This window comes from Schistocerca serialis, chromosome 9 (genome assembly GCF_023864345.2).
Source record: "Schistocerca serialis cubense isolate TAMUIC-IGC-003099 chromosome 9, iqSchSeri2.2, whole genome shotgun sequence".
NCBI lineage: Eukaryota > Metazoa > Arthropoda > Insecta > Orthoptera > Acrididae > Schistocerca > Schistocerca serialis.
In genome coordinates, this window is record NC_064646.1 from 100,977,520 (window position 1) to 101,002,223 (window position 24,704).

Sequence of the window (24,704 nt, forward strand, 5' to 3'; positions counted from 1 at the left end):
CCTGGTCGCATGTCTGGGATGCACTAGGAAGACAGCTTGCATCACATCAGCATCCACCGACCATTCTCCAAGACTTGTGAGCAGCTCTGTAGGAAGAATGGGAATTATTGCTTCAACCTGAGATTGATGACATCATTCACAGCATGTCCCATCATCGTCAGGCCTGTATTGGTGCCAGAGGTGGTCACACTCCGTAATGAGCGCATTAAACATTGTCGGAATATGTGTTCAAATCCGTTAAGTTGGAGAAAAACTAAGAATATTTTTGTCTATCGTTATACATGTTGCAATTGATGATGTTCTGTATTCTTTACATTGTTTCCACTTTACTATTGTATATTTATACTGTTTTGTGGGAAAAAAACACAACCTTGCAAAATTTCCGGTTGTTACTTTAATTTTGGACATCAGTGTAATTGAACTGCTAATTTTTAAAGGGGTTTAAGTCAACCCACACTCATTTGCGGGAAATTGATAAAAGCTGTTTAAGTTGTATATTAACTTTATGTGGGTATCTTTATTGGCATTGCTTTTTTACATGATTCAAATGTGATTGTCAGACAAGAAATTGAATTTCTAATGTTATATTTTGGTAATGCAATTAATCGTTAAAAGCTGGAAAAGGATATCTTTTTAAAGAAAATACATGTGAAAGACACTGAAATTGCACACTCTTTTTTAATCAAATTAACATTACCTTGATTGCATACAATATGACATGTACAGTTTTACATTTCACAGTACTAATGTATTGTTCTACATCAGTAATTAGTGTCACTCGTTGTCTTGGCTATCTTCTGTACAGGCCAATTCAAAATTTCATCACAGAAAGGTAGGTGTTCACCAGCAGATGTATGGATCATGAAGGCTAATAACTGAAACTGAATTAAAGCCAGAGCATTGAAATTTCTGCGAAGAATCAAGACATCATAGTAGGCTGGTTCACACCCACAATATAGACCTCAGAAAGAGAGATGAAGATCTTCTCAGCACCAGAAGGAAAAAAAAAAAAATCAAAAAATACAGACCAAAGTGTCTAACCATATCATTTGAAGGAGCAAGCAATTTAACACTGACTGATAGGTAAAATGTGTTTGAGAAAACTGAGGAAGATATAGACTGGTGGGCTAGAACAGGATTGCAGGCCTAAACCATGAAACACATCATGATGTTACTTTTTAAACTGATCACTATTAATTAGGCAGATTTTATACTGAACATTTTCTCTGCCACCTTTTGCTTTTACAGTTCATTTCTTTTCATTTTCTTTCATGTGTTCTTGATTACATTCAGCAGTTAGTTAACTGCATGTTAAAGTAAAATTCTAATAGCATTTAGAGTGGGGAGTGACCAGTCTTTCATAAAGCATATTATCCTTGAACCATTACTTCATCTTATCATTGTACCATCACCTCTGCTTGTATACTTTGCTACCACGTTTCGTTCTGTTCATGCCAAATGCACTTTCCTTGTTTTGATTCACAATATTCTTGAAAACTTAACCCTGTGGTGCATGAATTTCACTGCAGTGGACAACTTATAATGGTCAGTTTTCTGGCATTTTCAGTGAGTCATGAGGCTGCAAATGCATGCAGGACACAACACCAGTAGGGAGTGCCCACTGCAGTGAACTGTGTCCATTTGCAGCCTCAGGACTGATTGAAAATGCCAAAGAAGCGACCATAGCTGTCCTCTGTAGTGGACACTATGCGCCGCAGGATTAAGGAAACTAAAGAAAAGTGCATTGATGTGTGAGTCAGTTGGGAGAGACCATTGTTTCTCTCCTCTTGCCCCTTCCCTCAGCTGGGGAGCTTACAAATTGTTCTGTTCCTCGCATGTTGAACACTACTCTGTCTGTTTTTGCTGTCCCCTTCCTGCAAGCCCCCCATTTAACCTGCTATTGTTCTGCTTCTTTCTGGACTATACTTTAAAATCTTCTTGGTGTTTTTTTTCCATAACATTGCCATACCAAAAAAGTTGGTGATTCCTGGTTTTGTCAACTTTGGTGACCAGAGGATCCAATTATGTTTTGTCAATGTTTTTCATACACTGCAGCCATGAGATATTAGCTTCACGTTACACATGACCCAATACCATCTTGGATGATGATAACAAAGAGTTGAGATTTCTTGTTGATCCCTAAGCCAAGGCAACTCTCTTACGCAAATGTCTTCACATTTCCCATCTGTTGTCAGACTAGAGACACTGGTATTATTCATTGTGTCTAATTGCTTATGTCAAAATCTGCTGATTTGCTCTCCTACTGCAACATACTCAGGTTGTGCATATTGATCTTAGTCTCCTTGCTTGAACATCATCTTTAACTTTTACAGCATGAATGAAATATCTTCATCATCATTTGCTATCATCAATTAATCACCAGCAAGCAGTAATCTGAAGTGGTAAGCCTCCCTCCCATCTATTCTCATTCACTTTCTTAATACACTAGAGTAGTAACATTTCAAACAGAACAAAGAAATAATTTATTTTTGCTTCTAATTTATTTTTATTTTTCAGCATAATCTCCCCATAAGCCTATACATCTCTCCCAGTGATGCCTCCATCTTTTTAACCTGTCCAGATAATAGTTACTGTCTTTCTTTGCAAAATAGTTTTTTACAAAGGTGATGGTCTCTTCATTCGATGAACATTTCTGTCATCCAAGCTCAAGTTTTAGCTGAGGGACACAAAAAAACATCACTTTGGGGTAGATGTGGTGAGTAAGGAGGGCGCCCAACCAGTTGAAACTGCAATTCTTCGATTTTCGCAGTGGAAACCATTGAGGTGTGAGACGGCACAGAGTAAGCAATCGTGGCATCTAATACACGGCCAGCTTTGAATCAATATGTGACAAACACATTCTTTAGATATGCTCATAGCCACTGCTATCTCTCTCACCTTAATTCGATGGTTCTGTAACACCATTTGGTGAACTCGAGCAATATTGTTGTCAATTATTGCAGTTTTTGGCTGTCCTGAATGTTCATCATCACCCAAGCTGGTACAGCCACGATTAAACTCAGGTGCCCTGAATTTCATTGTGGTAAATGATGGTGCAGAGTCCCCGTACACAGTGTACAACTTGTGTTTAATGTGCGTAGGTGTACTGCCTTTGCAAAATACATATGTGATGACTGCTTGATACTCATTTTTTTCCATTTTCACAAAAACACTTGCATCAACTCACTGAAACAACTATCAAACAACAACTGCATGACCAAAAAGGCTGAAATTTTGGTGAGCGCCTTACTATACACATGCAAACAAATTCCCGAACTTTTTTTTGAAAAGTACTGCTATCATCATGTTGAGGTCTGAAACTTTTCAGACTACATAAACGTGATAAGCAGCATAGGGGGCAACAACCCCTTTTTAATTATTTAATGAATAAGAAAGTCTCAGAATATTTGTCATTACCAATGAGAAGGAAAGAGCAGAATTCAAAAGAGAAATGGATGAAGTCATGAGAGCAATTGTCATTAAGGAGTAAGCTAGTGCTGAGGAGGAGTGTCAGCTAATAGAAAGAACAATTCAGTAGATGGTGGAAGTCAAGCTGGAATTGGAAAACAGTGAGGTGAAGTGAGTGGTCCAGCGATAACTATAAGAACACTATTGAGGAGTGGAAAAACACAGGGAAAAAGATGCTCCAGCAACACATGTTTGCCACCAGACAAAATTATGGACAGATGAGAGAGAAAGCAACAATTATTTTCAGAAGGAAAAAAAGAAAATTTGAAAAAAATAGATTGTAGGACATTGGGGAATGTGGGAGTAAAAATGATAATACAAGAATGTTCAGGGGAATAAATGAGACAAAACAAGGATGGCAGCCACAGACAACGATATGCAGGGATGAAGTTGTTTGGCTATGAAACCAAAATCATAGAAAGATGGGAAGAATATTTTAAAGAACTGTTGAAATCTTGGGAAATCCAGGATTTTGAAGAAGAGGAACTGGTGGAGCAAGCTGGTAGCTAGTGGTGAAGAAGAGGAACCAGTGTTGTAAGAAGTGATTGTAGCTGTTAAGGAGATGAAGAACTATTGAGCTGTGGGAGAAGATAAGATACAAAGTGAAATATTCAAGTATGATGGTGCAGAAGTAGTATAAGAAAATGAAAAATCAACAACCCAGAAGACAACCATCATTATAGCAATACATAAAAAGGGATATAGAACAAATCACAATAATCATAGAGGAATAGTACTGGTGAATGCTGCCTACAGAGTATTGGCTAGGATATGGCACAAGAAATTATGACCACATGTTGAAGCCACAATTGAGGAGTACCAGTGTGGTTACAGGAAGAAACGGGCAGCAACAGATCAGGTATTCGCCCTTGGATTAATAATGAAAAAAATGTCATGTGTACAATATAATTGTGCACCAACTGTGTGTGTATTTTAAAGCAGCTTATGACAGTATCAACAGAAATTGTCTTCTCAAGGTGTTATGGAAGCTGGGGATACCACCAAAGCTAATAAGACCCGTAAAAATGACTTGAAGTAACACCAGCTGCAAAGCAAGAGCTAAGGACAAATATTTTAATAATTTTCCAATCTTTCAAAGACTGACATTATTTAACATAGGTCTGGAGGCTGTCGTGCAAAAACTGCCAATCAGAACGGATTACACAATTTTCAACAGGCTCAGAATATGGCATTTGCAGATGACATAGCCATGCTTGGGAGAACTAAGGAATATTTGCTGGAAAACTATGCAGCTTTGGAATGTGAAGTGGTCGAACTTCACTTGTTCTTAAGTAAGGAAAAAACAAAATATATGAAGAACACCAGAAAGTAAACAAGGTGGAGAGGTGTTGAGTAATTTGAAGGGTTTGAAATAGTAAACCAGTTTAAGTATTAGGGAGGAATGGTTACAGAAGATAATATGGCACCAACAGAGATAAAGACAAGAATACCTGCAGATAACATGTGCTATTACAGCTTCCTAACTCATTGTGATCCTCCAACATTTCAAGACAGCTGAAGATGACAGTTTACAAAACGATTATAAAACCAGTTGCTACGTACGGGCCCAAAATGTGGACAATAGCACAACAGGTCAAATACACCTCGGATGCATGGGAACGCAAAGTACTGTGCAAGATATATGGGGCAATGGTGCCTGGAGAATTAGGACCATTGCAGAATTGTATGAACTCTATAAAAAAATCCACCAGTCACTGTAGATGTAAACGCATGAAGAATACAGTGGTTAGAACATATGCAGAGGATGGAAGGACGACGAGTGCCAAAGAAGGTGCTAACTGCAACGCCAGAGGGAAGCCACTCAGTGGCGAGACCGAAATTTCAATGACTGATATTGTGGACACAGATATCTGAGAAAGTAAGGTGTATGGAACTGGAGAGGGCTGACAAAGTCAAGAGATGATTGGAGGAGACAGGTGGTTGACAACACCCCAGGACCATCATGGGCTGTAATGCTGGAAAAGAAGAAGAATACTTGGGAAAGTCTCAGAATATTTATTCCCATTTCAGTTAGCATTTGGCTGCTACAAACTTGTTGTAGACTGCCCTGACATGTCTTATTTGCATAGCATTTTGAAGGATGTGATATTGTAAGCCTTCTCAAAATTAATAAAAGCCAAGTGCTTACCCATACTTCTCTCCATACACTCTTGTCCGTTGTAGATGTAGAAGGTCTAATACTCATTAACTGAAAAAAATGTTTCCTGGACGATAATAAAGTAAGTTATGGAACTGAAACAACCTTCAGAACAACTAATACAACAGAAATTTATAAAATATTGATGATAGAAAGAAGAATAATTAGGACATGCATAAATAAACAGTGTCAAGTAAATGGGAAGTGGAGAATAGCTTCAAATGAAACAGTGTACAAGAAAATAGAACCAATAATGAGCACTATCAGGAAGAAGAATATCTCATTCTTTGGACATCTAATGAGAACACCAGAAAACAGAATTAATAAGGGAATGATAGAAAAATTGTAAATAGTAAGGGCAACATTAAACAGATCACAGAAATTAACGAAGACATACGAGAACTCGAAATTACAGTAGAAGACAAAAAACAAAGCATAAAAAACCAGAATACTGCAAGACACCCGAACCAACTACAAATGAAGATCAATTAAAGGGCTACAGGAAGAGTGATCTCAGATGAAGAAAGAAATAATATATCTGAAAGAATGAAGAAGAAATATTATTGAATAACAACAACTTGTATAAACCTCTGTATAACTGATGAATCACCCAATGAACGCCATAAAATAAAAAATAAATAAAATAAAGTAACTTATTTATTTTCTCAGTCCTATAAATTCATATATAATTTTCTGCTAAATGAAAAATATTGTTATTGTTAATATGTACTTTATTACCAGCTATGCAGTATTTGGCTCTCTCTCTCTCTCTCTCTCTCTCTCTCTCTCTCTCTCTCTCTCACACACACACACACACACACAATCACAATATTAAAAAACTGAGTAATAGAACACATTGCTGGCAAGTAGTGCTGAATATAAATAACTGTTTTTGTAATAAAAGTACTGTTTGCATACAGATCTTTGGAATTTCTTTTTCTGCTCATCACTATTGCTTCAGTTTACCTGAATATGCCTTGAAAATGATGGAAGATAAATAGTTGAAGTAGTAAAGCAACACCTCACTCTGTGGAAGGGGTGTTAAATGGTCAAAAAATGCATAAGCAAACACAATACATTGCTAAGCTTTTGGGCAAATTTTCTTTCAGCGCTAACAGAATATACATATACACTCATATGCCTACATGGCTACATTGTACCAGCACTGCAGCTAGGCTAGGCTAGGGGGAGTACTGTATATTTTGGCAGTTAAGAAAACCTACAGATAAGACAAAGTATAAATTTTCATCAAAGATATGTAGTTTTACAGTATGCCTGTCCTATAAGATGATTTCCAAACTATCGACAGCTTGTAAATTTAGTTCAGAACAGTGATCATCTGGATATACCTTGAGTATTTATGAAAGCATCATATTGTCTATTCAGTTTTGCACACATATCTGCTGTGTACTACTGAACAACTGGTGCAGTTGCAAATATCATAAAGCAAAAGCCTCCTTCAGCATTGTTATGGTTTTCCTTTTAGAAGAACATGTTGAATAGTGAACTCATATGTACAGCTAACAAATTTTGGTGTAAGGTGTGTTGTGTGTTCAAACGGTAAGTGTAATTGGCGTAAAATTTGTGAAGTGTGTGCACAATGCTGAAACCAACAAAAAGAAGAAAATATGAAGCAAGACTCAAAGGTCATAAATCAGACTAAAGAATCAAACAACTGTGCTGCTGTAGGGGCTTTCGATATAACACAAAAGATGGTAAGAGATTGACGAAAGAATGAAGATGCTATTAAAAAATTCCAAAGGGAAAGTGTTCTCTTAGGAGGGAACAGTTTGTTTGCCAGATGCAGAAAATAGTATTGCAGAACTGGTGCAAGAACAGAGGCAGAACTGTTACATTGTCACAATAAATATGATTAGGGCTTATACAATGAAGTGGGCATGAGCCAATCCAGGGAAAGAATTTGAAGCAACAGTAGGTTGGTGCAATCGTTTTATGAACAGAAAAAATGTGGAATATGGCAGAAAACAAAAATTTTGCAGAAGTTACCAAAAGATCTTTACATTAAAGTTATGAGTTTTCGTTAGTTTGTTGTTCGTGTGAGGCAAAAATACAAGTTTCCACTCTTCATATTGCAAGTATGGAAGAAATACTGATGAACTTCGATATGATGAACCCTAAAACTGTGGAAACAAAAAGTGTAAATATTGTTCAAATCATAAGTACAAGTCATCAAAAGACCAAGTTTACAGTAGTATTAATATGTGTGGCAGATGGAACAAAGTTAAAACATATGGTCATTTCCAAGCAGATAACCATTCCTAAAATAAAATTTTTGCCAGGTATTTTATACATTTTCATAAAAAGGGATGGGTGGACAAGAATGGTGTAAAATTGTAGATGGAAAATGTGTGGCAGAGGTGACCATGTGCTCTACGAAATCAACCAAGTTTGTTGGTGTGGGATATGTTTTGTGGTCACATAATGGAGAATACCAAAATTGCATAGCACGAAGCAATACTAAGATTGCTGTTACACTGGATGGTTTGACTTTGATGCTACGACATTTAGACACCTCTCTTCTGAATAAACCATTCAAAGACGACATGCGTGAACAATGGAACAACTGAATCATGAATGGTGAAAAGTCTTATACGAAAGGTGGAGCTATGCAGGCTGCATCACTTGATGTTTTGTGTGATTTTGTGATCAGATCAAAAGTGGAACTGGAAACTGTGATCAAGTCCTTCAAGAAGTGTGGGATTTCCAGTGCTGTGGCTGGCATAGAGGACAATTTATTAGGATACTGATGATGAAATGGAAATCGAGTCACAAGGAGCAGAATGGGACCCATACGATGAGCTTCTTAACAACGAAAGTGAGGATGTACTTGAGGAACTGCTTTCCTGAGATGATGATTGAGAGGATTTTTGCAGCATTTTAATTGCACTGGTGAGTGATTTATTTGATTTTATAATGGTTTTAAATGTATATAAATTTGAATCTATAATTTATATCTGTCATGTAAGACGACCACGATTTTGGGTGCCTTTTTTATGCTTCCGCTATCGTCTTATCTGCCAGTATATGTGATAAGCTTGCGTTGGGTGGAGTGGGTGCGGCAAGGAAAGAGTTGGGGAGTAAGAGAGAGGGTTGGAAGGAACGGCGGCTGATGGCTGGGAGGGAGAGACAGGCAGTAAGTGTATGGGATAGCTCCCTCTGGCAACGTGCAGCTCCTCATCCTTGCACCAAAGTGAGCTCACTGCTGCCACATTCCTAGCATGCGTGGTTGCTACATCTCCCTCCCAACTCTCAGTCACCATTCCCTCTAACCTACTGTGCCTCTCCCCGCCCCCTTTCTCCGCTCGTCCATTCCATCCAAATAAGCACCATCATCCCAGACGAGCTGCAGTTCCAGTACAATGTAGTCGTGCAGATGCATTTGTGTTCTGTAGTTAGCTCTGAAGAAGGACATCGTCTCAAACCTGAGCAACATTTTCAGTTTTGTTTATGTGCTTATTGCCAACTCAGTGCCTCAACTACGCACTGAGCTGCTACCTTTACTAGTCTCATCATTTGTATTCCACCAAGGACTTTCCACGATGATATTAATTCTGGTGGTCAGTAATACTGATTCCTTTCTCAACAGCTTTGTTTTGGGACTCAATGACGCGTCCTTGCGAGAACTGCTGAGCCCACCACCAGATTCACGACCAGGTCTAGTAGGGTCTCGTTCACGACTGAAAGGCCTGCGTACGCTCCGCTTGGCGGGATGTGACATCTCAGATGTGGCTCTGCGCTACATAACACAGCACTTACCAAAACTTGTGGAGTTAGATATATCGCAGGTATGTAACAATTTTTGTGTTAAGCAGGTCAAAATAATGTGTGTAGATTTTTATTTTTATCTTACGCATTAACTTCTGTTCCATTATTGAACGTTCTTCCCCCATTCCATTATTTTTAAAGAGGGTTAAGATTACTCAGTTTATCTCATTCTTAGGTTTACAGTGGGGGGGGGGGAGCACAAAAAGAGGCAGGGAGTAAGAGGGAGTGTTGGGAGGAAGGCCGGCTGATGGTTGGGAGGGAGAGACAGGCAGTAATTGCATGTCACAGCTCCCTCGGGCAGTGTGCAGAGGGAGCTCTGGTGTGCAAAACTTAGGACTAAAGTAGTTTTTGCATGATGTATCATTGTCAAGAAACATAGTTCGATGAAACTTGGACCGTACAAAGAAAGAACTGCTATAGTACAGTACAGTAAAGAAGGTAACCGAAAGGAATGCACAATGAGACGAGCAGAAATGACACTTTCATTCAAAGACAATAACTACACTGAGGTCATTGTGATATAATATGGTCCCTTTGACATTACAAAATGCAGGAGGTGGTTCTTAATGTGGTGTGTGATCACCATGAATGGCAATGCATTTTCTGTAACATGCTACCCTGCCGGCCACAATGTTAGTAAGGAATTCTTGTAGTGGAGCCTTCCACCACTCCACAAGTGCAGTTGACAACTACTGGATGGTAGGTGTTGCGTGTGAATATGCTGCAGTATGTCCTCAACGCATCCCCTCATGTGCTTGTTGGGGTTTAAGTCAGTGGAACAGACAGGCCAGTCCATTTGTCAGATATCTTCTCATTCCAAGAGCTTGCACAGTTCAATGTGATCATGCACTGTCATCCATAAAAATGAAGTCAGGGCCAAATACACCTCTGAAAAGATGCATGTGGGGAAGGAGTACAGTGTCATCATAATGTTGACCGGTGAATGTAGTGTGTTCAAAGATTTGGAGGTCAGTGTGCCCATGTAACATTATGCCTCACCACACCTTAATACCTGGACCACCAAAACGATCCATGTTTGACAGTGTTCCTTGGTGCATTACGTGTTAGCACCTGTCGCCCTGTGAGGATATGTGCATCACTCTCCTGTCACCCTGTGAGGATATGTGCAGCAGTCTTTCACTGAGGAATGTCATTCTGAGTTTCCTAAGTTAAATTGTAGCAGAAATGACAGATAATGAAATAACTGACTGTGAGATAGAAAATCAACCAAGAGCACTAAACAGATAAAAGACAACTGGAGCCTGTTCGGTTACCTATCTGATTCTACACTGACTTCAAACTGTAGTAGAATTTTGGAAAACGTTTTATGCTTGTGTATTATGACGTTCCTGGAGTTTGAAACTCTCCTCTGTAGGTTCAACAGGAAAACGATAAACAACGATCGTGTGAAACCCAGCTCGCTCTATTTGCTCTGGAAAATGAGAAGGCAGTAGAAACTATCACCCATGTTGATGCCATGTTCCTTGGCTTCAGGAAGACGTTTGATACAGTTCTGCACTGTCAACTAATAAACAAAATACCTGCATATATAAAATCAGACTAGCTTTGTGACTGTATTGAAGACTTCGTTGCAAGTTGAACACAGCATGTTGTTCTTAATGGAGAGAAATCTTTAGAAGTAAAAGTAAGTTTGGGTGTGTCCCAAGGAAGTGTTATAGGACTATTACTATCCACAATATACATAAACGACATTGTGGATAATGTCAGAAGCTCCAGGAGACTGTCCGCAAATAATAATACTGTTGTTTATAGAGAATTTGGAAGACTTATTATTGTGTGATTTTGTAATTGCTGAACAGTGGCTGGAAGCCACATCCATTACATATCTGGGAGTATGTGTTCAGAGCGAATACAAGTGAAACGATCACTTCAAACTAACTAACTGTAGGAAAGGCAGATGCCAGACTGAGATTCAGTCGAAGAATCCTCAAGAAGCATAATCCACCTATGAAGGTAGTGTACAAAACCATAATTTGACTGATAATTGAATATTGCTTGTCATTCAGGAACCCTCACCTCATGGGAGTGATTAGATGAAATAGAGAAGATCCAAAGAAGTGCAGCAAGTTCCATCATAGTTCTGTAACAATAGTTAATTATCTTTACTTAAGAATGTTATACCGTTCTGTAATAAACTGACAAGCTCGCAGCTTGCCTACCTTACACACACATTATTATTATTATTATTATTATTATTATTATTATTATTATTGACCCCATTATATGCAGATTCGTTATATACATTTTCGCATATATGTGATTTTAGTTGTCATATTCAGTAGAATCAAAGTTGGAAGTTTTGGATCACTAGATATGCAGTGATGTTCCACTATGAGAACTATTTGTGATAATGCAGAATCAATTCGAAAAGCTCTTCAGTCTTCAGCTAACACGACTGTGACTAGAGAGACCAGATCTTGCTGGGTGGTGATGAAAAGAATGGAAAATATGGTATGTTAATGGAATGGCCATCACAACCAACAGCACATTCCTCTCCTTGGAGCTACTCTTCAAGACCTTGTATGCAGATTGAACTAAAGAAGAGGACGATCCAGCATCTTTCTCGGTTGTTGGTTTGATCCTTTAAAGCATTGTTTTACCTTTCATAATGTTAAAATAACAGGAGAGGCAGCTGCGATTAATGAAATTGGAGCTGAGGAATATGTTTAAAGAAATTGTGACAGAAAGAGACTATACTGTGAACCAGGTTTTCAAAACAAATGCCTGGTCACCTGTTGACTTCCTATTGAAGAAAAAACAGCGACAGTATTTCAGGCTGCTAGTGACCAATGCACCCATCTTTTCAGAGGAAATGTCTCGGGATTGCAAATTAAAACCCCTTATGATCTAGTAATCTCAAAACTCTAGGACACTAGAGGATTGTGACAAGAGCAGGTTATGAGTTCATTGAGATGAAATGAAAAAGATTGGGCACTATTTTCAGTGACTATTTTTAATGAACTGAATAGACAACTGAAGGCTTTCTCTCAGAAAGAAAAAAATCTGTTTCAGAATTATTCTCCTTCATAATGTTCTGAACCACCAACTTTCCAGTATTGATTCAAATAAAAATACTCGAGTTCTGTTTCCACCACAAAACACTACATCTGTCCTGCAGCCCATGAACCAGGGAGTTATTTCTACATTTAAGGAATAGTATCTGCATAAAAGTTTGTCCAATCATATAGAAGAGTGTGATTTGAGTTACGAGCTTACCATTATGATTTTCTGGCGGTAGGTTAATGTTCAGAGGCTACAGCTGCTATTAGAGATGTGTGGGCTGACATCACTCCAAAATGCGTTAATGATGTATGGAGGAAACTGTGTCCTGATACCATACCAGTGCTAGAAAATGAGGGGCTCACTGACATCACTGCTGCAGCTGAGAGGTTGTGGTCATGGCACAACAGATTCGATTCACTGATGTCGATGAAGAGAATGTGTGTGACTTCCTGAATTCCCATTCTGAGAATCTGAGTAACAAAGGTTTGATAATCTCCCCTGAGAATGGCAATAAATAAGAAACAGAGGATGAGGTAGTTCAGCCGGTTAGAAAGCTGACAATGAAGAAAATGGCTGAGTCCTTCAGAATGATTGATGCGGCAGTGAAAAGTTTTGAGGAATGTGATCCTGAAAAAGTAAGGAGTGCTATAGTGAAGAGAGAAGTTGAACAGTCCCTTAAATGTTACAAAGAGCTGTACAACCGACTGGCAACGAAAACTTACACAACTAACAATTGAAGATTTGTTTGGAAAACAGTGAGCCACTTGAAATGAATATAAAGTACTAAGCAAGAACATGCCAGAATGAAATTTTCACTTTGCAGCGGAGTGTGTGCTGATGTGAAACTTTCTGGCAGATTAAAACTGTGTGCCGGACCGAGACTCGAACTCGGGACCATTGCCTTTCACGGTCAAGTGCTCTACCACCTGAGCCACCCAAGTAGGACTCAGGCTCTGTCCTCACAGCTTCACTTCTGCCAGTACCTTGTCTCCTACCTTCCAAAATTCACAGAAGCTCTCCTGCGAACCTAGCAGAACTAGCACTTATGGAAGAAAGGATATGCAGAGACATGGCTGAGACTCGAACTCGGGACCTTCGCCTTTTGCGGCCATCCTTTCTTGCAGGAGTGCTAGTTCTGCAAGGTTTGCAGAAGAGCTTCTGTGAAGTTTGGAAGGTAGGAGTCGAGGTGCTGGCAGAAGTGAAGCTGTGAGAATGGGGTCTGAGTCGTGTTTAGGTAGCTCAGTGGTAAAGCACTTGCCTGCGAAAGACAAATGTACCGAGTTCGTGTCTCGGTCTGGCACACAGTTTTAATCTGCCATGAAGTTTCAAGAACATTCCAGCTACAAAGGATTTGCATGTAAGGAAATTTATCATGGAAAATAAACTGATTATAGCACCATCAAATTCTGCTAGTGTAGATGATCCAGAGGATATTTAGGATGTAGACATAGTGAAAATTATTTTAGAATATTATAGTGCATTTCAGTAATAAATTTTTACTTAGTGCATAAATTCTGCATTAAAATGTGTTTCAGAAAGATGATGGTTATTTTATGTAAAAATGCTAAGAAACTCAGCTATTTTAAACTTAATGTGTGAGTAAAAGTGACCCTAAACCCATATTTTTCTGTTAAATGACTCTTGATGCACACAGTGTTTCCGCAGAATGTAATTATCACATATAACGTGATTTACATGTAGCAACTTTACATGAAGATTTTTAATGATATTCTTTCCATTGTTATCAAAAGCAGTAAGCTAACAGAGATGTAATAACTCACTAGCCAAAGATACTAAAGTCAGGATAAGGTCAATTTATTAAGATATTCCTCTGATATCATATTTGGGAGGACGATGGTTCAAACTCGCGTCTGTCCATCCATATTTAGATTTTCCATGATCTCTGTGAATTGCTCCAGACAAGTGGTGGGGTGCTTCCTTTGAAAGGCCATAACCAATTTTCTTCCGCAGCCTTGACACAATCCGAGCTTGTGCTGCTCCGTCTCCAATAACCTTGATGTCGACAGGATGGTAAACCCAATCTTCCTTCCTTCCTCTGATATCATAAGATACATGTTGATACATTGCAGTTTTTTGTACGTGTAAAATATTTTGTTTGTTTATTTCTTTCTTCCTTCCTTTTTTTCTGGAATAACGTCTTAATTAAAATATGACTGTGAATTATTACTTCATTTAGTTAAAACCTTTCTTGCAGCTATTGGATTTTATGAATGTGAGAAATATTATTTCTTTTCACTCCTTTCTTTCTAAAGTGTTTTTCTTTTCTTTCACCAAAACTATATTTTTATTGTTATATGATCTAGCCAAACTACTCAATAAAAAGATCAGAACTTTCTACTTTTATACTTTAGGCAGACTGAAATTTTATTTTTTCGATTAAATCAGTAGTACACTCCCTGCAATTCAGTTCCAGTGTATCCCCATTCCTAATTTGGCCTTGTATATAAAAAAAGTATTAGTGCCACCACCATTGCAAATTAATAAAGATGCAACAATTCTCAACCATTTCAGGCATTGGCTTCTAACTAAATTATTTATCCCAATTGTAAGTTATAATAAAACGTAAAAACTTCATCCAGCTGTGGAGCAACTGACTACAATAATAGTAATTAATTACATTGGCCCAGTGGGATGGTGCATGACAAACAATGCTGTACTTTGTGTTTGAATGGTTTCTTAAGACCACATATAAATGTGGAAAATTCAGCTTATTAATATTTTTTGTTGGGTGATAAATTTATCCATAAGCAACTCAAACTGTCTGGTGACTGGAAAGTAGCCCCTGCTACAGTCAAACATTTGCCTGAGCCTGTCCGCATCACCCACAGAAACTTACGAAAATCCTTCTTGCATTAATGAGCAGACATCTTTCTCACTAGATGTGGCTCTGCCAAGGCAGAACTATTCACACCATTAATCAAATGGGGGGCCTTCCGACCAAAATCTCTGTTGTGTACACCACTACAAATTCAAATTTGAGTTGCTGTGAATGAAATGATCCATCTTTGACCACTAAAGGTTTTCCTTACCTAAATATCCCTTCCTTGGAGAAGATTCTTAAACCTCCACAATAGTTTAATTCTTTCTGTGTTCCACAATGTAAATTAACTGAATATACCAATTGTCAGAACAGTGTAAAATTTAGTCTTATATATTCCCTCGAACGAGCTGATCACTTCTCTATTATGACTTAGTCTAAGGTCGACTCGCCCATCTGATACTCAAAAATCTGATCTGCTTGTGCAAATATGAGAGTTCAACTGTCCAATGATGGAGAAGTAGAACATTTTGTTGAAAAACTCTTACAAATTAGTGAAGACCATCCAGTTGATTGTGTGACTGGACAGATTCAACTTACAAATGATTTATGAAATATTGTCAACAGCCCAAATGAATTAATAGATAAAGTTTTTCCGAACATTATCCAAAATTACTCAAGTTGGTTATTTGAAAGAGCCATTTTAGCTCCAAGAAATGAAGTAGTTGGCAATATTAATTTAAAAATTCACTAGGAATGGTCATGAATAGTTAAACAATGAAACTGAAGCAAAAATAATATCAGGAGAAGATAAAGAACAAAAAAATAGCATATATTCCAAGGATTTCACTCATATCTACCAAATGGCTGTTTCAATTCAAAAGACGGTCATTTCCAGTAAGATTTGTATTCAGTGTCACTATAAATAAGGCACAAAGACAAATATTTAGATGTTATGATATTAATTTGAAAGAATTGTGCTTTTCTCACAGTTATTTAGTTTTATGTAGCTTGCTATAGGGATGGAAACCCAAAGGATTTGTGTATCTACTCACCAAACAAAGAGGTGAGAAATGCTGTTTGTATGCATGTATTGTGGCAGAATAAGTTAACTAATTATGAAGTATACAAAGCAAAGTTTTCTTTCACTAAATTAGGTACAGCTGTATTATTGAGAAGGTAATGATTGAGTAAAGCTTTACAATCTCTGAATATCAGTGTATGTAAGAGTACAGAAGAGTATTTTTGAACATTAAAGAGTATTTTATAGCATATCATTCTAACATTTTCATAATTTTTTGAATGTTTGTCATTAATATGTTCTTTAATGTCTTTTTCAACTTGTACATAAGTAGATGAGCAGTAAGTCATTGCATGATAGCATGTATATTGGAAGCAGGTCTGTTTTATGACAAATGTAACTTTTTCCTTGAAAAGCACCAATGTAATAAAATAATATTAAGCTGCTGATAGACGGTAAATGGCATCTATTTAATAGAACTGAGGCAGCAGCAGCTTTTTTTCTCAAGAGTGGCAGCATTTCTTTTAAGTTACTTTTTTACTTTTCATATAGAAATAATATTACACAGTCTAGTGATATTTATTGTTAGTAGAGTGTACAGATTTGTTGCTTCTCATTCGTTAGTGTATGCCATGACTCATCCTACATTCCTGAAGGTTCTCGTCATTGATGGAACAAGTGAAATAAGTTGTGGAATTAGAAATGTTGAAGTATGGATGAGAGTGTAGGAATGACATAAGCATTGATGAAGGTGCAAAGGTTAGCAGAGTAATGGAAAGCAAGCTTAGGTAGTTCAAAAAAATAACTTGGAGTTATATGATCTTATTTCATGACTCGGCGGCTGTTTCTGACTTCTTTAGAAGTGGGAACTTTCTGCTGGTAAGGGCAAAGAGGATAGTTCCTATGAGTGTGCTGTTTTAGGACAAGTCAGTGGCTTAGTTGCAGGAGAGGAAAGCTGGAGAGAATTCATTGGTGTAACTACCGAAAAATTTGATGCTGGGGGAGATCTATTTACTAAAAAATCTAGATTTAAAGGAAGAAGAATTTGACGTGGAAGAGATGACAGCTGACAAACTGGAGATGGTGTTGCTTACTGGTTGGTTTAATGTAAACATAATTTTGGATATGAACCTGACAAGGTGGAAGACGGCTTCTAGGAAGGTGGGTTTGTAGCTGGAGAAGGACCAGGTAAATCTCTTTTGTGAAAAGGACTTGTGCTGTTGAAAGCATTGGGACTGTATTACTTCGTGTTTTACAGCACTGTACCAATGTGACTTTGGAGCTTAACGGAAAAGTGTGATTACCACAGGTCTTCGTGCTAGGTGAACTCCCCTTGTGAAAAATTCATATGACCTTCCTCAGGTATGAAAAAAGAACAGTTAATTGCATTACTAAGAATTTTTTGACTGATGATCAGTCAGAAGAAAGAATACATGAGCCAATGGGAAGTAAAATGCAGGTGAGAAACTGTCATGGACACCAGAAAAAGAGATAAACACTCAGAAATTATTTTGTAGGATCCTAGGCAATCACTCTGACAATTGACTGCAGTTTTGAATAAGAATGAGACAACTGTGTGTAGGATTTGAGCGGGAAATCCTGAGATATACATCATACAGTATGACAAATGTCTTCAGAACATGCCAAAATGAAAAGCATTGCATATTGCAGTTTGTTACTGTATTCCATGAAAAGTGTGGCAGTTGTCTTTCTTTATCTTTTTATATGATTATGAATCAATAGCTCATGATCTGAGGATATTCCTGTTATGACTAGCACCAAGTTTCAGCTAACGCACAATGCTTGATGTTATTTCAAGTAATGGCCCCTTTCTGGTACATGCACAATATAACATGGCTTTTTTGCAGGGGATGCTGGTAACACAAGCACATGATCATTGCTTGGTTTATGTGGTGCTGTAGGACGGCCAGATGTGCAGGAGAAACAGCTCCATCTCTTTCATGCAGGGCAGGCAGCACACTGGAATCAGTATTGCAATTACAGTGCCAACTTATATTGTACATACAATACTTACTTTTATTTTAAAAATGGCAAAATTTCCACAAAACAGTTTAATTATCATTTGTGTTAAATCCCTGGTGCAAAAAGGTAGAAGGAGGTTCTACACATTTTTCCACAGGATGATACTTCTGCACATGCAGATCCTTTGGTGCAAAATGGAACTATGATGATGCCAGTATAGTTAGTTGGAAGAGTTTACCACCTCCCTGACCCCACACTCTCCTGACCTAAACACAGTATGTCTGTCTGGAATATTGTTGAGAGGGCTGATCACAGGACATTGTCTCATCATGACATACTCCAAAGCAGCTGTTACACTATTATTCCAAGAAATGGAGAGGAAACAAATCTAATGGACACATTTTTAATTCAGATCCAGAGTGGAGGCTGCAATCAAGGTGGTTACATCAAATTTAGATTTTTGGAGGATTCTTTTAATAAACAATATAACTGCAATTTTTTGTAAATTTTTCTTGTGCTTGAAGAAACAGCTTTGAAAGTAGAAAATTATTTTTCTTCTAATATTGCTATCACTCCAGTATTGAATAATGTACCTTGTATTTACAACCAACCGTAATTGTGTTGCAGTGCGTTCGTGTGACGGATGCAGGAGTGGCGCAGTTGGCTGCGCCCCCTGCGGCCACAACTTCCACGTTAGCATCTTTGGATCTCTCATCCTGTCGGCTGCTGACTGATTCCAGTCTCGACCATTTGGCACGTTGCGATGCTCTGGTTCGACTAGACCTCCGCCACACACCAAACGTCACTGCTGCCGCTCTCGCGAAGTTCGCCGTACGGTCACCACATGGCCTACATGTTACTGATACCAAACTGATAGTTAAAAAGCGCACCCAGTCACCTGAAAACACGTCCACCACCTGATGTGCTGAATATGATGTAGTGTGGAAACGTAATGTACTTTGCACCAGATGCCACTAGGCGACACAATTTCTTATTGTGATATTTGTTAGTACATGTAGTGTGCATTCAGTTTGCCAGCACTAAGAAAGATCGTGACAACATGGCGGCTAGTGTTTCGGTAGCTGTTATTGCAATGAAGATTGCACCAGAGTGGTCAATTACTGTCAATCTGAAAAGGACAGTGTATGAAGAAAATGATGTGTAATATTGTTTGTGAGATTTGGGTGCTTGCAGTCAACATCTTTAGCATGTACTCTTCTTCTAGTCCTGCAGACCATTGTGTAGCATGCAAGTGCATCAAACAGTAATATGAATTATCACAAAATAGCTTGACTGATATTATTTGTGAGAGCAGGTCATAAACAGTTCCTGAAAATTGACCAACTTTTAAGGTGGTCAGCAGATTACATCAGTGCTGATGTACACTGTTTTCTTCGCTGTGATTCGTGCTTGTATATGAATAACAATAATGGAAAATCCTGGCTGGAGAAATATGTAAAATAAAAGAAAGGCAATCGCTTACCTATAGAGGACTTGCATGTGGTTGCCTTGCCCTTAACTGACATATTTTTGCACATGAATGAGAGGTACAGCAGGTATGATACATCAAAGGATGATCAAATTCTAAAAGATGGCAGGTTCAGAAGTTTGATTTTGTAGCTTTTTGTACTACAGATTACTGCCTTCCTGTTTTATTTTTACTGCATTTTACAGCCATTGTTTCATGTAAAAATCTAGAAGGGTGTCAATTTTTCCCATGTGTTAAAACTGTGGTTTGGAAACTCTTTATTTCTAATACTTGCCTTGGTTACTGTTGCTACAATATTTAATTCATCACAAGGAAACTTTTTGAATTTTGAATCGCCATTTCCTGCTTCTTTCAACTTCATAAGTCTTTTCACACCAAGTAAATCAAGTAAATGAAGACCAGGTTTAACAATATGTAAACTGTGAAATTATTATATTTTGAAGATTAACTGGAAGAAAGAATAATGACTTGTATTGGCATCAGAAATTGTAGTACATGTAATAGTGACCTGTGATGATGCTGATTTCTCTTATGGATCCTTGTTAGCTTTGTTTAGTTAGTGAAATTGTGTTTTTGCTTGGGGTCTTCACTAGCTACATTCCTGACATACATAAAAGCTGATGAGCTATGTTATGTTAGGAAGAACCTGAAGTTCCTCTCCATCCTGTACTTGATATGAGAGCTGCATGCCCATTTTTGTGCAATACTTAAGCATGTGATAAATTTGTGATGATCATCACAAAATGTTGGATCTTGAATGAAGAGAAACACACTATACATTAAATAATTTCCATATAATCCAGTCTCATCGGAAGAGCTAATATTCTTATATAATTTCTTAGAATTTACTTTCCATCCTGTCTCTCTCTCTCTCTCTCTCTCTCTCTCTCTCTCTCCCTCCCTCCCTCCCTCCCTCCCTCCCTCCCTCCCTCTCTCCCTCCCTCCTTTTTCCTCCTTCTTTCATTCTTTCTGACAACCATATTCACTTGCGAGATTTTTTATGCCTTAAGTGGCCTCCTGTTTGTATATTTCTATATTAAATGATATCTATAAAATGTTGGAATTATAAAAAGAGAATATGTTTCATCAGATCTCTGTATAGTTTATTTTATTCATCGTGTGAATTTCTTCTTTTAATTCTGTATGGTTTTGATCCCTGGCACATAGTACCCCGTGAAAAGAGGATACCATTTATTTCGTCTTGTGTATGAGTGGCCGTTTAAGTACTTTGTAAAGAACAGTAAGCTTTTTATAGTATTCAGATATTTTATTTATGTTGTAATGCTGACAATAATTAGACCCTACACGGTATGCCTTTCATTCAATATGATTGTAGGTCTAAAATAAAATACGAGTTTTGTTCTTTACTTGTTACTAACTATTTCATAAAGAGGTACCTTACAGGCTCATGAGAAGTATTTAAGTACTTCCATCAGCTAATGCCAGTGTTATCAGCTGAACATGGGTGATTTCAAATACTTATGTCGGAGACAATTGTATTGCTAATTTATTGCAGGGATAAAATGCACTAATGATGAAGGAGTTGATAATTTCTGCAGCATTTATAGATTTTTGAGCAGGGAAACACGACACCAGTTTTCGTACAGAGTTTTGAAGATAATACTTTTGATAACATTTCTGGAAGGTAATTTATAGTTCTCATCAAAATCGTCATTTAGGGTGTCTTGTACAATAGTACGAAGAAACAATCAAAATAATAATTATAATATTCGAGAGTGTAGTAATTTTATACCAGTTGTACTTTATCAAAAAATTGGTGCAATAATGCCAATATAATTTATTTATGTATCCTCTTAAACTACAATGTAAAACCAGAAGAGAAGAAATAAACTCGCTGTGTGTGTGTGTGTGTGTGTGTGTGTGTGTGTGTGTGAGAGAGAGAGAGAGAGAGAGAGAGAGAGGGGGGGGGGGGGGGGAGGGGAGAGGATAACAACCAAACAACAGAAAAAGATGCGAAGAGAAATCTACGTACACAGTTTAAATTTTACTAGTTATGTAACTGCTGTTTGAGCAGACAGTTTTTTAAAGACATATATTTTATGTTCTTGTCCATTTATTTAGAATCTGAGAGCCTAATACTGATTGCCAGTGTGTGAATAATCCCCATATTTAGATGCATATATTTCAATTCGTTTATAAGTATGTTAATTGAAACTGTATAAATGTAAATAGAAGAAACACACACACTATTTGTGTGGAGAGGCTAAAGAAACTCTTATTTAGTAAGGTAACAGAGTGGCAGGAATAGAGATGGTAAATAAAATGAAATATGAAGAGTACAGTGCAACATGTATAATGTGGGCAAAGTTATAAAGTATCTTACGTGTATGTGAATGACATTTTTGGCATTAAGGACAGCTTCTGTTGTGTGTTATATTTATTGTAAAATTATGTTTTCATGATATTTTTTTAAAAAATTATCCAAAGTTCATAGTGAATTGTATGCAGTGTAGTGATATTAAACAGACAGTCTGTATCAAAAACTTCCAGTTGTTTTCATCTTGACAGCTGACAGAAAGTCATGGTATTTTGGTTGTGGGTTGCACCCTGGTGCTTATGTCCATTCTCAGTTTTGATGCTCTTTCATAAACATTCAAAATGTTATTTCTGAATTTTTTTGTGGTGTTATTGATTGACGTTATGATTTTGGGCATCCAGGCATGTTGACAATTCTGTTTCTGTTCATTAAAATAGAATCGTCAATTTGGCTCCAAAACATAAGATTTAATATTCAAAATATCTTTAATCATACAGTTTCCGTTTAAAAGATTATTATACCACACACTTCTTTGCACTTTACACTTTAGGAGAAAATGTTGTAAACATGTCATTTGTCACGAAAAATTCATATGCCACGAAAAATTCATATGCCATGAAAAATTCATATGCCACAGGAATTGTATCATATTTTTAGAACTAATCGTGGATCTTGTCCATCCTTCCCTGAGTGGGAAGTCCTACAAGTGAAACATGCCACTCAAAGTGTTTTGACAACAACTGATAAAACACAATATAAAATGTTTTGAACTCAACTGATAAATAACCCAGAAAAATATTGTAATTACACTGGTCTAAGATAATCTGTTTAGTGGAGTTGCTTTTTCTGCTGACTAAGCCATAAATTACCTTCTGTTTTATTGCTGCAGTTTTTCAGTACAAGGAAAACAAATGAAAAAATTAATAGAGTCACTATCAACCATGTCAGAAAGGATTTTGTCTACTAATCTCCTGTTGTACTCATGCTAGCAGTACACTGGCAGTATGTGATCAAATCGCACAGTGTCATCTTGACTATGCTGGGATGCTGTGTCATCCAAAACTGTCTGCATCTCTGGCTAGAATGTGGGGTTACCATTCATTTTCACAGCACAGCAATGTTTCATGTGGTTGCCTACTGTATAAATTGTGAGAATGATGTTGAACTGATTGAAGGAATTACATTCTCCAGCTACATGTTCAGTGATACATTTTTTTGTGGTCAGAAGGCGTATCAGGGACTGAGATTCATCGAAGACTTTAGGTACAGCACAAGAACAGTGTTTTGCCACAACTCATTGTCTACAAATAGATTGAAAAATTCTGAAATGGTCGCACAAGTGTTACGTATGATGAAGGAGCCGGACGACCATTTACCGCCACAAATGAAGAAACCATCAAGCGTTCACATGAAATGATTCTCTTAGACAGACAATTAACTATTGATGAAGTGGCACATCATCTACAAATTAGTCATGGTTCTGCCTGTGAAATCATCCACAACAGACTTGGGTTTCATAAAGTTTGTACAAGATAGGTCCCAAGGCAACTCTCACAGTTGCAGAAAGAAACGAGCTTGAACATCTGCAAAAAACATTTGGATCGCTATGGTAACGAAGGGGACAACTCCTTAGACAGGATCATTACTGGTGACAAAACATGGATCCATCATTATGAACCGGAGAGTACACGGCAGAGCATGGAATGGAAACTTCCAAATATGCCATTCAAGAAAAAGTTCAAGACCCAACCGTCTGCAGGAAAATTGATGCTTACAGTTTTTTGGGAAGCACAAGGTCCAGTACTGGAACATTATGGGGAAAGGGGCACAACAATGAACAGTGTATGTTACAGTGAGATACTTACTGCCAGGCTAAAGCCTGCAATTCGAAGCAAACACCGAGGATTGCTGCCAAAAGGTGTCTTGTTGCGTGACAATGCCGATCCACATATTGCTGCCCACACTGCTGAAACACTCCAGAAACTCAATTCGAAGTACTGGATCACCCTCCATATAGTCCCGATCTTACCCTTTCTGACTATCACTTGTTTGGTCCACTCAAACAGGCATTAAGGGGCCATTGATTTGCCTTGGACAAAGCAGTGAAAGAACTGGTGCATTCCTGATTCACAGCTCAACCGAGAAACTTCTTTTATGAGGTCATCAGGAAGCTTGTACAACGATGGACCAATTGTGTTGAAACGCAAGGAGAATATGTCAAAAAAAGATGTTCTTCGAAGTTTCCTATTTCATTACAATAAAATTTTATAACTACTTTGTGGTTAATAATTGACTTATCCACATACCTTAATTTAATTTCATTAGAGTCGTAATCACATTTTCACTCCTATCTGTTCCCCGAGCCATTTATTTGTTCTCTTGTCTCTCCTACTAACTCCCTACATGCATCTCGCTTAGTGACTCTGTTTTTGAATGGCTTTTGCGTTTAAAAGTCCATGCCTCACTGCCTTGAGTCAGAGCTGGTAATATGTGTATATTACCAGTTTGTAAATTAACAGATTATCACATTGTAAACTTTCCTTTTCAGACACTTTTTAAGCTTAGTTTTTGATACATTATTTAGTTAACCAAAAGCATTCCAGACCATTTTTTACTCTTATGTTCTCTCTTTCACTGTCCACACAGTTGTGGTTTTCAGCTGCCCTAAACATAAAAATTAAACTTGTTCTACAATTTCAATGTTATTTTCTACTGTTT

At 37.6% G+C, this 24,704-nt stretch overlaps 1 protein-coding gene across 2 annotated transcripts in view; it reads left to right on the plus strand.

Annotated features, from left to right (window-relative positions):
* Positions 1-21,602, plus strand: part of LOC126418615 (jmjC domain-containing histone demethylation protein 1) — a 130,135-nt gene extending 108,533 nt beyond the window's left edge. For both annotated transcript variants that reach the window (XM_050085454.1, XM_050085455.1), the window contains exons 15-16: positions 9,234-9,432; positions 18,847-21,602. In XM_050085454.1, coding sequence (XP_049941411.1) covers positions 9,234-9,432; positions 18,847-19,140 — 493 coding nt within the window. In that variant the 3' untranslated portion in view covers positions 19,141-21,602. The remainder of the gene's footprint in view (positions 1-9,233; positions 9,433-18,846) is intronic.
* The last annotated feature ends 3,102 nt before the right edge of the window (positions 21,603-24,704 follow it).